This window comes from Haemaphysalis longicornis, unplaced genomic scaffold (assembly GCF_048455015.1).
Source record: "Haemaphysalis longicornis isolate Haplotype H1 unplaced genomic scaffold, Haemaphysalis longicornis Haplotype H1 scaffold_18, whole genome shotgun sequence".
Taxonomy (NCBI): Eukaryota; Metazoa; Arthropoda; class Arachnida; order Ixodida; family Ixodidae; genus Haemaphysalis; species Haemaphysalis longicornis.
This window is the reverse complement of record NW_027526282.1, coordinates 5,818,463-5,833,508: the sequence shown is the minus strand read 5'-3', so window position 1 is coordinate 5,833,508 and position 15,046 is coordinate 5,818,463. Positions and strand designations below refer to the sequence as shown.

Here is a 15,046-nt window from a genome sequence, read left to right as displayed (position 1 = left end):
CTCGAGATTTAAAAAAAAATCTCACCTCATTGAGCTCAGTAACAGATGGCATGTGCATGGCGAACTTCTAGGCCTTTGTGATGGCCGTTGATTCATGCCCCGACCTTTGACTTTTATTCGCGCAGCTGCTGAGCGACAAGTTTACCGGGGCCATGTCGCACGAGTTAGATGGCCTCATCTTCCAACCCATCAAAGATGTGAGTACAACTTCAGTCATGCGGGAAGCTGCGCGAGTCTGCTTGGGAAGTGCATCTTAGAGAGACAGACAACCAATTTTTAAAGCGAAGCTTTGTATTGCTCACTGATGGCGTAGGTCGCATCGAAAACGCACAGCAGAAAAGCCAACTTACTCCGGCGATGATGATGAATGTGGGTGAAGTGAAAGAACAACATGCTTTCCGTGGTCGTAATCGAACCTGGGTCAATCAATCAATCAATCAATTTATAATTTATTAATATCTCAAAATGATACATGGGAGTTATATGAGGCCGGTGTTCAGATTATGCCGTTCTGTTACGGTCAAAGCAGTTTGGTATGGAAAGAAGTGTGAGGACGTGCAAAATTAGGCAGCAAAAAAATCATGCACCTCTGACGATGACAACAATGGTCGAGAGCGAAGCTTCTACTTCGTGCCAAATCAGATGCGGAGGGTCAAAGTCAAATCCGCTGCGATCAAAAGTCCAAAGCGTCTGCTAGTCCGTACAAACTTGGACGACAACTGAGGAATCTCTCCCAAGAAAGCTTCTCGTTCAGCCATCTTTGTCGTAAGGCGGAGGCAGCGTCTATGTCCTCTAGCTCGTATGGAAGCCAGGGCTTTATGAGATGGGGTAACCACGAGGAATTTCGTAAATAAATTGGCGGAAATGATGCTAAATTGGCTCTAAAATTTCTGAAAACCGAAAGGTGGCACCACGTAGTTCCTAACCGTGACACCATTGTACGTATACAAGCAGCTCTATTGGTTTCAACAAATGATTCAAAGACCGGATAAAGGAATGGGAAACACTGCAATTTGTTATTGTTCTCGCTGTGAAAAAGTTTTTAAATGCCCCTTTTTATCTCCCGTATAGTTCAAGGTACGTTGCTGTGCAGCTCACTGTTACAGTTGCCAGCGTTCCTTTTTGGCAGCAGTGGCAGATGTAAAAATTCCACTTTCATATAACGTATTTTCCGGTGTATAAGTCGCGTTTTTTTTTCTTTTTTTTTTCTGAAATTTTCGTTGGTGCGTCTTATACACCGGTGCGACTTGTGTATGGAATAAATCCTGTTCACGGTGGCCGTGCGTGGTCAGTGCACGTGAAGAGACAGCTCTATGGTCTAAATTAATCCGAAGCCCACCGTTACGGTGTTTCTCATAGCCCATATGTCGCTTCGCGACATTAAACCACAGAATTTGTAGCTTTGTCTAGTCAAAAACAATGATAATGGCCTGCGACAACCGTGCGCCACTTTCTGCTGCTAATTTTTAAAATGGCAGCTTGCTGATAAGTTTAGATTTTCGGGCCGCTTCCAAGTGCGTCACTTCCGTCCGCCATGACACCTTTATTGCGCTGATTTACGACAGCACGCAAGACATGCGCGGTGTTTGGAGAGGTGGCCAAATGGGTCTCAAACTCTTGGGACTTCATTTCTACAAAAACAGTTGTAGCCGGGTTCATAAAGGCCTGAATGATCTGTTCGGCGAGTGGTGACGATGTTGGCGAAGAAGACATCACTGAGTCGGAGGACGACAGTGATGTGCCGGCGGAACTCCCACTTGAAGTTGCTAAATTGTTTGTTATTGAGTCGGAGGAAGAAGACTTAGATGGTTTTGCCTAAACGCCGTCTGTAAGTACATGCCATCTGTGTGTATCAATAAACCATTCTTGAGAAGTTAGTTCGGTCTAGACTTTGGACAGTATATGCACGTGTCTAGCCCTCCTTACCGGGCGATGCATTGATAGGCGGCGGCCGCCACAACTGTGTACTATCGCCGCTCTTTCTAACGATCTGATTCACTGCGAGTTTACGTAATTAACAAGTGCGTCTTGTACACTGGTGCGTGTTATACACCGGTGCGACTTATATACGTTTTTTTTTTTTTTTTTTTTTTTTTCAGAAAAACTGTCATTTTGAGGGGGGGTGCGACCTATACAGAGGTGCGACTTATAGACCGGAAAATACGGTAAATGTCTAGGGCACTATCAGAGAATTTATTTTGGTACAAGGTGTTTTAAGTGATGCCCTTTTATATGCCACAAAAATTAATTGCCTCTTCCTTTAAATATGCTAAGGCCGGCGTTCAAGATTTCCCTGAAGCAGCAGGTGGGTGTGCCGCAAGGTAGCGTGCTCTCCCCTCCGCTTTTTTTTCCCCCTCTCGTATGCTGTGCAGCCCTACAAGTGTGGCCGAGCCATGGACGTGCTCAAATGGAAGCCCCCGCATCTCAACACCATCGACTTTCGGCTCAAGATTCGGAAAGAGGGAGGCTTGGGGTCAGTGAAGTTTTGTTTCTTCCATTTTTTTTTTGTTTGTTTATTTACTTCTCTGTGTCATCAACGCTCACTCGCTGCGTGCGGAAAGTTAGTATTTGGGGGACGGTTCGGCCTGCAGTTGCATTGGGGAAAAAATGCTGCCCCATTGCATGTACACAGTGCTGCCAATGGCTGCGCTTTGCTATCGGAGCTTAAACTCATTGAACAATGATGGGCATCCACTTGAAGCATTTTTTTTAATGGACCTGATTAGGTTTGAATTTGTTAAAAAAAGAAAATCACTTTTCGCTATGCAACATTTACATTTACAGTAAAAAGCTCATTAATTTACATTTACAGTAAAAAGCTCATTAATTCGAAAATGCGGTTAATTCGAACTGACACTTGGGTCCTGGCACAACGCCGTGTATTTAAATAAGGGAAAACTCCCGATAATTGGAATTAGAATGTGTCGGTATTTGCAACAGTTATTTCGAACTAGCAGCCCCTGCCTTGCCCCCCTTCTCAGAGATTGAAGTCATCCCATAGTGAGTACACTGCAATTGCAAAACCAAACAAAATCGGCTGCAGATGCAAAGCAACGAAAGGAAAGCACAAGCAGGTGCGCTGCAATCAGCCGTGATCACCAAGTGGTCCAGAATTAGCTGGCTGCTCATTTGAACAATTGCCCATTCAGTCGAACTCTACCTAATTCAAAGCAGGTAATTCTTGGGCCCCTCTTTGGCTTCAAATTAACGATCTCTTACTGTATGTGTTCGTATGCTACGGCATCTATAGAAGGAACAAACACACGATCTTCTCAGGTCATCAGTGCTGTGGGTCACGGTTTTAGAGAAGGTAGTGTGAACGATATGCGGGGTGTTTTACACCGCATGTACCAGAATTGGCCACTGTTCCTATAAGGAAACAGACACTAATACTGCAGGGTGGTAAGTGCCATCTCACCCTGCTTTTTTGCGTCGTGGATGACTCGGAAAGCGGGCAACATAGCTGACATTTTGACAATTTTATTGCGCTAAAAGTTTTAAATTGTGAAATTGCGTAGCATCCAAAGACATACACACGTGTATGCCCACATCTGTGTGAAAATTTCATTAGTTGAGAAGAATTTTCGCTCCTTTAAAGGAGACGGGTCACATTCAAATACATAACTGGCTAGTGGGGTGCATCAAACGTTGTGCTGGTCAACGCATGCTTGCACTGGATGTAGGCAGCTGTGCCGACATTTTTTTCAATAGAATTCCATTCCAGCACCCTAAATTCTCTTTTGTTCAAGGAATTCTACCAGGAACTTGGCATTCAGCGTGCTTTTCGGATGCTGTGCAACTTTCCAGTGGTGCATTGCCTTCTACATTCACTGGTTCAAATGTTTGCGGCCTTATCTGGATTAATTTCTCTCTCTGAAAATGTACAGCAGTCACCCGCTGCAATGGCTAAGTTATGGTGCTGCTGAGCATACGGACCGGAATTCGGTCCCACCTGTGGAAGCCGCTTTTCTCACGGAGGCAAAGAATGAAAACGCCTGTGTGCAGGCATGTTGCCACAAATTAAATACTGCAGGCGGTTGACATCAATCCGTGGGCTTCTATAACGCAGGGGCAGCATCAATTCATTAAGGGGGCACACTGATCTTAAAGGAGCCATGAAGAGAAAACACAGCTTCGTTTAATTTGAAAGAACTAGGATTTGGTATCTCACTCAGCTCCATTACAGCCACAAAAGATGTTTTTTTTTAACGAAAAAGAAAAAGCAAGAAGTATTTAAAAACTTCCAAATTTTGTGCCACCGTGACGTGTTATGAGCAAGAATGACGTCATGGTCCAAAAATAAAACAATTTTCAGTGCGTGAACTGCACGTTAGCATTCGAGTGATGCGGTCAAATGGAACTAGAGGCCCCATTACAGACGTCCAGTCATGTGTCGTCGTGACAGGTCAGTTAGGCGGCCGCCAAGCGCACAAACAAGGTTCCGTGACGTCGTAGAAACGTTGCGGGAAATTGGCTAGGGGGTCGCGACTGCTTCACACGTTTTCTTTAATATCTCCGTTATTTGTTTGAAGGTTGCGATGATATTGGTATCATTGTTTATCGTGACTAAGCAGTCTTTCTAATAAACCCAACTTGTATTTTGTTTTCGTGGCTCCTAAACCAAAATTGTTTATTTTTACAGTTCTGATGATAAAAATTGGAGGAAATTTGTAATTAATTTTCATTGTGATTGTGGATATAAAATCTGTTTTTGTGTAAAACGGCTACTATTATATTTATATTTGGATTTTTATATTTGATTTTTTGACATCTTTTGTAAAAAAAACTGCTGGAGTGATGCAGCTGAACAAGGTACCAGTGAACTGTGCACAAATCAAGGAGTGCAATAAGGCTAGCATCATCATTCTATCCAGTCTGTAGCAGAAGTTACGACTGTTTGAAGTTTGGGCCTGGAAGGTGAGAGCCAGAAAAACAGTTTCGCTTTCCAAGCCCAAACCTCAAACGGTCGTAACTTCTGCCACGGATCAGATAGGATGAATGACCTAATCTTTTGAATAAAACAAGCTTGTATTTTTTCAGTGTCCCATAACGACGCATGTGGTTACGGGAAATGTTGCCGTGATTTCAATACATTCTCCTGGTAATTACTGCTGTCCAGGTGCTGAGCATACTCTTCACTGAAAGTCTTAAGAAAGCTCTGGTTTAAACAAAGGCCTTTTTTTTTTGTATTTTCTTCTGAGAGTACAACTTCGGTGCTCGCGTGCACGTGCGTGCATGCGTGTGTGTGTGTAGTCGCAAGCGTGTGTGCATGCAGTGTTGAGCGCAACCAGTCAACGTCTGTATCTGTGGTGCTGTCATGGAGGCCAGGTCAAAACTCTTCTTTCGGTGTTTCTTCTCGTTGCAACCGACAGCATTGTGCCGAAAACGATGGGATACCTCTATGTCGGAAACTTCGATCCACCATTCAGCACCATCAAGGTTAGTGCTCACCATTCATCCTCCTCTGGTTGAATGATTACGGACTCTCCTGCACTCCTTGTACTTTTCCTGCTCCTTCTCAAGACCACTAATGTGTTTAGCTAGAGGTGTTCAGATAAATTTGCTGGCAATATAGATGGCTAGCTTCAAATACTGAATCAAGTATGACTTTTTTTTTTCCTTTTGCTAGGCTACTGTGTTTTTTGATAGTGCAGAATGACATTCGATGGGTTTGTGGGCCACAGTACGCGAAAAAAAAAAAAAAAGAATTTATTCCTTTGAAAGTCATTGTTGTAAGCGATAGTGGTAATAAAAGAGTCGGGCAGAAAAAAATAATTTTAGCTCCTCGGCTGAGAGACGACAACCTATTCCTCCATATCGTGGTTGGCTTCTGCCCACACCTCTCAACTCAAGATGTTCTCCTGTTGATTAAAGAGCAAATCATCGACCGCATCAGCAAAACTCGTCCCCGCACCACCTTAGCCCTCAACGTTAAAGGAGTATTGACATGAAATTTTTGAGTTACATTTTTATCACTGCTATCGGTGCCTACCAGCCCAAAATCATAGGCGGTTGATTGCATGGTAAATAATTATATCCAGCCTCGATTATTCGTGTCAGTTTCGGTTTTGACAAAACGAACACCAAGGCGGCCTGCCACGACAGGACAGCGCTTGTGACGTCACCGTTCTCATCATACCATTCTGAGCTTTCTCGTGCATGCAGGGATTGAAATGGACTTAAAATATGTTATACTGTTTACTGTAAAAACTTGCTGGGAGATATCTCCATATACAAAGGAAGCCCTGTACATAGTTATCTCAGCTTTGAAATTTTCTGTCAGTACCCTTTTCAGGGCGTGTTTGGTAACATCACACACAACACCATATTGGAAAGAATTTGAGAAACCCCAATGCAACAGTTATGCATGGGCATTTCTTCATATCTACTCAAGCCCCCCGATATGTAACAAGCATCTTTTTGAAAACTTCAATGATAGACAGGAGCCTCAGTGGTATGGTTTATTCGGCGCGCAGTGGTGCGGCTTTCTTTTCTTCTGGGAGGCATTGGAAAGACCCTCCCTGCCCCTACAATCTCTAGAGCCAGTTGGCAGCAGGAAGAGGTGCTGGTTGCACTGTCTATAATTTCACGGCTTTTTTGGTGGCTTGGTAAAAGGCAGCAATCATTACTTTTTTTCTGAGGGCTGGGGAGAGAGAGAAGATGCGACTCAAATAATGAGCGGCTCAGGAATCGGCGGATTTGTGAATACCCTCGGTGTAGTACATTGAAGAGGGGAGTGGGGTGAGAAGTATAGCAGAGCAAAAGAGCACCAGCTAAACACAAAAATACAGCAATATACTGGCCCAAATTTACATGCACATACCACAATAACATTCTGTGTTCGTCCAAATCACGATTTGTTAAAGGTAAGGTTACACAACGCAATTGTGGGGGATTAAGCAACCTGCATGGCTCGCAGCGCTTAGGTGATGACTGCATGAGAAAATGTGCAGTGTTAGTTGTTTGATTACAGCTTTGATTACAGCTTTGATTACAATTTTGTAAGTGCAGGCTGTTGAGCACTGCAGCAGCAAAAATACCCACCCTCTGCTCTGCCAAACAGCACCGCTGCCTCTTTTGTATTCCAAAGCAGCGAGCTTTGTACTCTTTCTTAAGTTCTCATCCGTCAAACGTTGCCGGGCACATTTACCTTCCATTCACATGTGATGAAGCTGCTTGGCAGAACGTGATGAAATTTCACCTCGCGCTAACAGCTTGTCCTCTGTGTCTGTGCAGTGGGAATTCCTCCCCCCCCCCCCCCCCCCTCTCTTGTATCCAAACTGCCTTCTTCAGGCAGCCTTCTAGGGCCCAGTGTCTAATTGAGCGTGGTCTTGTCTTGTGACGCAGTACACGAAGCAGCTGAAGGCGTACGACAACAAGATCATCGAGTGCCGCATGGAAAACGGCCAGTGGGTGTTCCTACGTGAGCGTACGGACAAGTCCTTCCCGAACGCCTACAACACAGCCCTAGGTTCGAGCTCCTCCCACAGTCCTTCTAATTCATGTAGTATTGTGTGCATGTTGCATATGACATAATCTTGGTGATGGGATCTGGGTTGCTGCAATTATTGGTGGGCCTTGCCAGATTTGCATGAAACATTGCAGTCCCTTTTTTGTTGCGTGTATGTGGGCTTTCAACCATGGAAGTATATCTGATAAGATTAAATTCAAGGGGGAGGGATTTCAGGATGTATGAAAATTCATAATAACAAGAGCTCGTTGAAACTGCTGTAGTGGGGTGAGATGTTAACGCGATGACTGAAAATGAGGATGCAAGGGAGCTGGTACGCAAATGTTGGTGTTGGGCTGCAGCTGAATGGCACAGCGCATTAGCTGTCGTTTATTGTTTACGTGGCGTGGTCTTGTCTTTTCAGAGGGCAGTGAAGGCCAAATACAACTCTGTTCAGAGTTTGAAAGATCTAGCCGTTGGTAATTTCATTCATTTTAGTCGCGAAACTAATTCTTCGTAACTTAAGGGTCTGGTCTTGAGGGCATCTTTGCTATGTTTTAACCTATGTGCTTGAGATTTACACAAGTGTATTTAGACATCCTGAGCACAAATATGCAGTCAGTTTTCGTCTGTGGGGTGTAAGGTCAGAGTTATGCAGCATGTTATGCCTTTCCATTTCGGGCAATTTTTTATCTACCTATGAAAAACTATAACAATTTTTGTCCCTTTGTGCTCTAGAAGGACCAGGGAGTGAAACTATACCACAGTATTAATTTTAGCATCGTATCTGCAATTGCTGTACACTTATTAAATGTCACGTCATCGATTGCCAATGTTTTTGTAAAATGAATTGCATAATATCTCATGCTAGCATAATGAAATTGCATGTGTTTGTGGTTTTATTGCATTGTTCAGTTAATAAGTTTACGAACACAGCAAAAATGATACAAATGCGACCATTACATCCCAAGGTATTGTACCCAACAGTTGACCTCGTGGGAAAAAAATTGGTCCTGAGAGAACAAGGCACGAAGTTTGCAAACATAGGGGGAAAAGTCATTTAGGCAACTTCAAATAGCGGCAGCTTCGTTAGTTCATATGGTGCAGCTATAATATTTTGCAGGTACATTATTTGGGACCTGCAGACTGCAAATAAAATCAATCAAGGAAATTGAATTTTTGGTAAATTTTTGGTCCTCAAGACCAGTGTCCATGCTTAACTAGGTTAATTTTAGCCACGAAAGGCATTTTTAAACTGGAAAAATGCAAAAAGTATTGGAAAGCTTCTGAATTTCGTGCTGCAGCGACGTAATACCAGCAGGAGAGATAGAATATGGGTCAGCACTCAAAACACAGTTATAATGCAGCGTGCCAACTGCACGTTAGCATTCAAGTGGCCCAATCAAGAGGAACTAGAGGCCCTACTACCCTCACCTAGTCATGCTTCTTGGCAGTGGCTTAAGTCAGTGGCCACCAATCATGCAAACAAGACTCCGTGATATCATAGAGCAATCACCAGAAAGTGGTTGGGAAGTCGTTACTGCTTTATCTGTTTTCATTGATATCTCAATTACTTGTTTGCAAGTTGAGAGGAAATTGGTATCATCTAGACAAACCAGTTTTTGTAATGAACCAAAGTTGTATTTGTTCTTCATGGCCCCTTTAAGGGGGCAGTTGGGTCTTTGGGGCCGAAAAACGCTAAAAAAAAAGCGTTTTCGGAAAAATGGCATTTTCAGCCTCCACGGCCATTTTTCTATCAGTCTGTAAATTTCCTCATCAAAAGGCACCATATTTTGTTGTTATGATATTATAATAGCATTTTAAAGTGCACTCTACAGCTCAGTTAGCGCAGAATTCGGTGGTGAAACGGCACTTTTCTTGCAATGCAAAGCTAGCGTTTCGTCCTCAGATATCTCGGCACACAGAGCAGGTACAACTGTAACTCTTTTTGCTTCTGATACCGAAACGTGTGGAATACAATGTTGGAAACAAATTTTTCAAATGGAGGCTTTGGAAAATTATTATTGCGTTCAATTGGCACCACCTGCGATCCATTTCTGGCACAGCGTGGGAGAAGCGAAACTCACTGTGTTGTGAAACGACCAAAAATAGCTGAATCAAAAAAGTTCTTCCTATGTTGTATTCTTTAGTCATTTGTCTGCCTAGCCACGTGGTAATTGCCATTCTGTATGGAGTGGTTATTTTGTAACTGTGACCCAAAATAACGGCAATTAATCATCAATTGACTCATAATATAATCAACTTACAAAACATCTAATGGCAGATCTGAAATCAGCACAAAGAACTCTATAATGCAGTGCAGTTTCATTAAAATTGGTTGGTAAATAAAAACACAATTAAGTCCATCGATGGCTTACACATGAAAGGAAATTTTATTTATTGACATATTTGAGGCTGTTAGGCTTTCCACAACGGGGGCGGCACCCAACCTCACCCAAGGCTCCCAGCATGCCCCTGGAAACAGTCGTTGGAGTGCAAGCGGGAATTGGAGGCTTTAAAAGTCCATTGCCTGTTAAAGGGACACTGAAGTGAATCTGTCAACCTCCTGTTTTTGCTTGAATTGCATAAAATGGCACAAATACACACACTTTTCTTCGTTTAGCCGGTCGTTCAGGCAATATTTACTTTATAACGCCAGAAAAAAAAAAAAAAAATGCCATGCGTGGTGTGCGGCGGCCGCACCAACTAAAGCAGTGACGTCCATACGCGGTGAAACTGTGATGGGACGATGTCCAAGATTAGAATTCAAACCAGTTTTGGTTTCTGTTCTGTGAAACAGCATGCTTGACATCTGATGTTATCGTTGGCTGGGCATTCTCGACATCTCAGTAATTGTTATACCGGGCTTCTGCCACGTTGTCCGCTATAAAATGCATCAGATAAGCCTGCCAGCACGGCTTATCTCGCAGTGCAGTTCAAAGCGAACCATTACTAACTGGCCGCATCGTATCGTTGCCAGAGAAAATCGCAAGCCCGCAAAAGCACACAGTGTGGTGATTCGCCTTTTGATGCTGTGTGCAGGCGTCATGGAGAGCATCAGGAACCCCGTGGACAAGGACGGATTGCTGCGCTACATCCGCGACCACGGCTACCGCGAGAAGCCCACCGACCGGGAGCTGATGCCACCGCCCGCCAACTCGGTGCGGTAGCCGCATAAGAATCAGTGGCAGCATCAAGCCCCCTCAACCCCAGAACTGGGCGTGGCAGTGCTCGAATGACGGCATCGTCTGCCTGTTTCCGGCATTCGTCAGTTACGTGCTGTGCTACGTTTTGAAGAAGAGGACAGGGGACAAGGGTGTGCACGGTGGAACGCCCGCTTGTGCGTCGAGTTGGAAGAGGTGCTCGTGTCAGTGCGTGGTGGTGTGACAGATTTTGTGCAAGTGCTGCAAAGAGCTGACACTTTTTCGCACTCGCAGTGCCGGAGTTGGTTCGTGGGTGTTTTGTTTGGTGAGCCAAGGAAGCCAGTGTGACTCGCAACTTGCTCCCAGCTGTCGTGTTGAGACGAGTGTTTTGTGGGGAAGAGAAACCTGCGAGATTGTGGCCCCCCCTGCGGGATCATACACGAGACGTTTGTCGCGAGTCGCTCCTCTGAGCTGTTGCTTCTTTTTGTGCGCTCGCATTTGCTTAATGCGCGGGCACTGTGCTCTAGGCTTGTGTGGGCAAGCAGTTTTGTGGCATTGGACTGTGGTCTTCTTATGCGTTACCTTGTTGGAGGCCTGGCCAAGGCTACGGTCAATGTCTTTGTGTTTTTTTCAGTGAAGTGCTGTTTGAGACGCGTGCAAACATCAGAGAATTGCACTGGATGTTGTGCCTGGCTGTTGGTTTTTCTTCACTTCTTTTTTGTCGCATTGGGGGCTTGTTGTCAAGAGAACAGTATGCAGCCTGTTTGGCTTGCCAAATCCATTTATAGTTTTGCGCGACTTGACCATCCTAGCAGTTGCTACTTCTATTTGGCTTGGACACATCTGATGAAAAAATAGAGGTTTTTGTGTCAACCTGCTGGGGTGTGTTGTTTTTAAACTGGCAAGAAAAGTTTGTGCTGTCAGTTGTTGCCCAGTTCATGCATTATATTCTCCTATTTAAAAAATGTAGCGTATGCTGAAGTGATCGCATACTGCAAGGAGGCAAGGAATTTGGCCAGTGCGGTTGGATGCTTCAAGGGGAGATGCCCCCCGAAAGCACTTCTTCGTTAATATTATACAGTGGAATCTCGATGATACGATTCTGGGCGATACGAATTTCGGGATGATAGGAATTTCTGAGAAGCTCTGGCAAAATTGCATTGTTTGCAATGGGCAAAATTTTGGGTTGTTACAAACGGACCTGCGCGGCCAGGCATGTTTTGCAAGAATTTTAAAGTCTTGCAAAACATGTGTGAGGGATACACACTGAAAATTCATATAGATATCAACATTCGACACACTTTTACAAGGCTATGTGCAAAATTTCATCCACATCGGATGAAATCCACATAACCAACAGTGCTAAAAAGTACAAGTGGAGAAAAATGGTTTTGAATAAAAAACGTTATGAAGGTCCAGTAGAAACGGTCGGAACAGGTGCCAAAATCAGCATTTTTAATTATTTTCGGCCATAATGAAAAACTGCGGAAGGTGCCAGGGGCTAGAAGAAGACTTACTCTACCTCTCCAAGCGAACGGAAATGGTGGGCGATGCCGGTATTCTTGAGATACAGACAAGTTAAAGCTATAGATGTGCGACAAAAGTACCACTCTATCGCGCCCCCATGACTGAATAGAATAAATTCTTTACTACCTTCTCGTTCAAATTTTACCATGATCTTTTACAAAGTTGTAGCTGAATTTACAAAGATAATTTCATAGGCAAAATCTCAAAACTGAAAAGTTGTGCAAAACAACTCGATTTTTCGAGGAGCATCTCCCCTTGAGCACGCTTTTTTTTTTTTTAACGTATAGCAAAGGCAAAAACCTTGTCTTGGAAGCACTTGTAAACTTGGGTATAGGCATGACGAGTATCTTACAGAAGGAAGCTCGTCATGGTTACCCTGACAAAAATTTCATTCAGTGCGTTTGCTGTTGTAATCTGCGAAATGTTTTTGAGGCCCAACTGTTTTGGTTTTTGGGACAGCCACGTGCCGTGTTCTCGAATGGAGCGGGCTCAGCCATGGCCTCTCTGATTTGTGGCTAACCCTGTAACTCATCCCCACAGCCGTCTTTGAAAACGTCCTTACGCTGCGCCCCTCAAGAGAGCTTTTACCCCAGCTTGGTTTGAGCTGTGTCGGCACTACGTTGTCATTGCACAAAAGTGAATTAAAATGGCTTGCAGAGGTTTTGTCTTTCGGCGTGAATTGTAGCACCTGATGAGAAAGTCACGAGAACCATTACGGCGTTTTTCGAGTCAGTAACGACTCTATAGTTCATGTCAACTCGTGGCACGTTCCCGGGCTTTCGCTGGCTTGCGCACCGTGAACCATGCCCTGTAAAAAGTGCTTTGCTGTGTGCATATGCATAGAGGAGCCAACTTATACATAAACACGCACACACACGCACAGTGCATCTCGTTTGACGGAATCTGAAAAAGCCAGGGGAATATGCTCCATTTATCAGGAGTTTTGTTTACTAAGCGGACAACTCGCATTATAACAACTTCTGTTTAAAGCCAATGAGCATAAAGTGTAGACATGGAAGGGTTGTCCTGCTCTGCTTCTATTCATGAGGCTTCAAATTTTTGGGGTCCCATTTGCCGAAGCTGCTCCTGGGCTATCACCATAGTGGAAGGATAACAAATTGCTTTAGACCACCGGAGAATCGTTAAACTGCAATGGAATTTCAACATACAGACATTTATTTCTGTTGTTCGACTTCATTGGAGAAACAGTCACCGCAGCTTATTTCCTTATCATCATACCCACATTGCCATTGGCATTGCAGTGGGGCATTGCAGGCAAGGTGCACAGCACCTTAGCGATGAGCCATCGTGGTGGGCGATTGATCGCCGAATGTCACATTTACCGTTTGTGCAGAGCTGAAGGGGAAACTCGTGGTTCTAGTTAAGGCCTCCCCAGCATCAATTGATAAACATGGCTTTTTATGTTACAGTACACAAAGAACAGTGGTTATCTTACAGTTAACACCAAGGAGGGGGGTGGAGGGAGTAGGAATGTGAAGTTAGCATTGGACAAGATTTATTTTACAAACATTGCCCTGTGTTGAACAAAAAATTTTGGTTACCCATTGGGCAGGTTCCAAGTGTTGTAAACACAGTTGGTTGCTTGCAAGTTCCGTGTTTTATGGCTCTCAGTTTGTAGTGCAAAAGCACTATTTTATAAACACGTATTTCTTATGAACCCTTCCTCTGCCGGTTTTGCGGGAAATTCATGAAGCCTCTTTTTGTGAAGTCTCCTGCATGTTTTCATTCAGAACTTGCTTGCTCTGAGGTTGATGGACAGCGGAGGGAGAAAGCGATGCAGCTGTGAAACGGCCCAACATTGGGCCTAACATCACACTCTGGTGTCAACGTCACCTACTGGTATCTGCAGCTCAATGTACAATGCACATTGTTTGCAAACACTACTATGCCGAGAAATGCGAGCGTGTGGTGGCGCCAACTGGTAGCCACTAAATGCCGATTGTAGTTGGCATAACGTGCCCTCAGCAACAGCCCCACGGCAAGGCACCTAAAAGGAATGAGCTGCCGTTGCATCAGGCCATAGCTGGCTGGCCTTGGATAGGAAGGAGCACTGCAAGCAGTGACCTTGTCTCTGTGGCTATGATTTACACAACACGACTGCCTACTGTATAGTCCGCTGACAGCTGGGGTATATACAGCGAACTTTCGTTGTAGTGAAGCCATTGTTTGAGGAAACCGGCTTCGGTGTAAGTGGTACTCCATTAAATGTGGGTATCCCAAGCAACGACCGGACGTCCGTCGGCCGTGCGCCATACGTCCATTCCAGCTCTAGCGGATGTCCGTATGACGTCCGTTTCAGGCCGATGGACGTACCATGTACGTCCGTTGGAAGTCCGGTTTTAACACCTCCGTACGTCCAGACGGACGTCCGAAATTGGCTGTATTTTGGATGTTCAGTAAAAATTTCCAGAATCACAAACGACAAGCTAATGTTCTTACAACGAACAGTACAGTACACTGCACAAGGCTAGCGCACTACCAGGCAGACGGCATACAAGAGCACAGTGAGCTTGCTTCACGTTTCGTTAGCGGTTCTTAATTCCTATATATCCTTCGCCAAAGAGATCATCGTAGGAGTTGGTGAAGTGCTTCAAAACAATTTAAAAATTAGGCTTAATATTGGAAATATGCAGATGAAACTTGCAACCTACAAGCCAGGGTGATGATGTACAAAATCTTTTTAATTGAAAAGCGCAGTAGCTTTTTCGTTTTTGCTTTTATATTCAATTTACGCCATCATTTGATGCTTCATATTAACTTTTTACGTCGGTTGGCGGATGTCATTCGGACTTGTACATCCGTTTCTGGATGTCCACTGTACGTCCGAAAATGTACGTCCAAAAATGGACGTAGAGTGGCCGTCCAAACTGGGCCTTGGATGTCCGGCTGTATTTCGGACGTCCCA

The 15,046-nt window shown here is 44.3% G+C and overlaps 1 protein-coding gene across 1 annotated transcript in view; it reads left to right on the top strand.

Annotated features, from left to right (window-relative positions):
* The window catches only part of Mrna-cap (RNA guanylyltransferase and 5'-phosphatase mRNA capping enzyme), a 62,232-nt gene extending 49,449 nt beyond the window's left edge, over nt 1–12,783 (top strand). Inside the window, exons 15-19 of the mRNA XM_077696099.1 lie at nt 126–197; nt 2,373–2,473; nt 5,373–5,439; nt 7,348–7,471; nt 10,493–12,783. Of these exons, the coding sequence (XP_077552225.1) occupies nt 126–197; nt 2,373–2,473; nt 5,373–5,439; nt 7,348–7,471; nt 10,493–10,620 (492 nt within the window). The 3' untranslated portion in view covers nt 10,621–12,783. The remainder of the gene's footprint in view (nt 1–125; nt 198–2,372; nt 2,474–5,372; nt 5,440–7,347; nt 7,472–10,492) is intronic.
* Nucleotides 12,784–15,046: the final 2,263 nt, after the last annotated feature.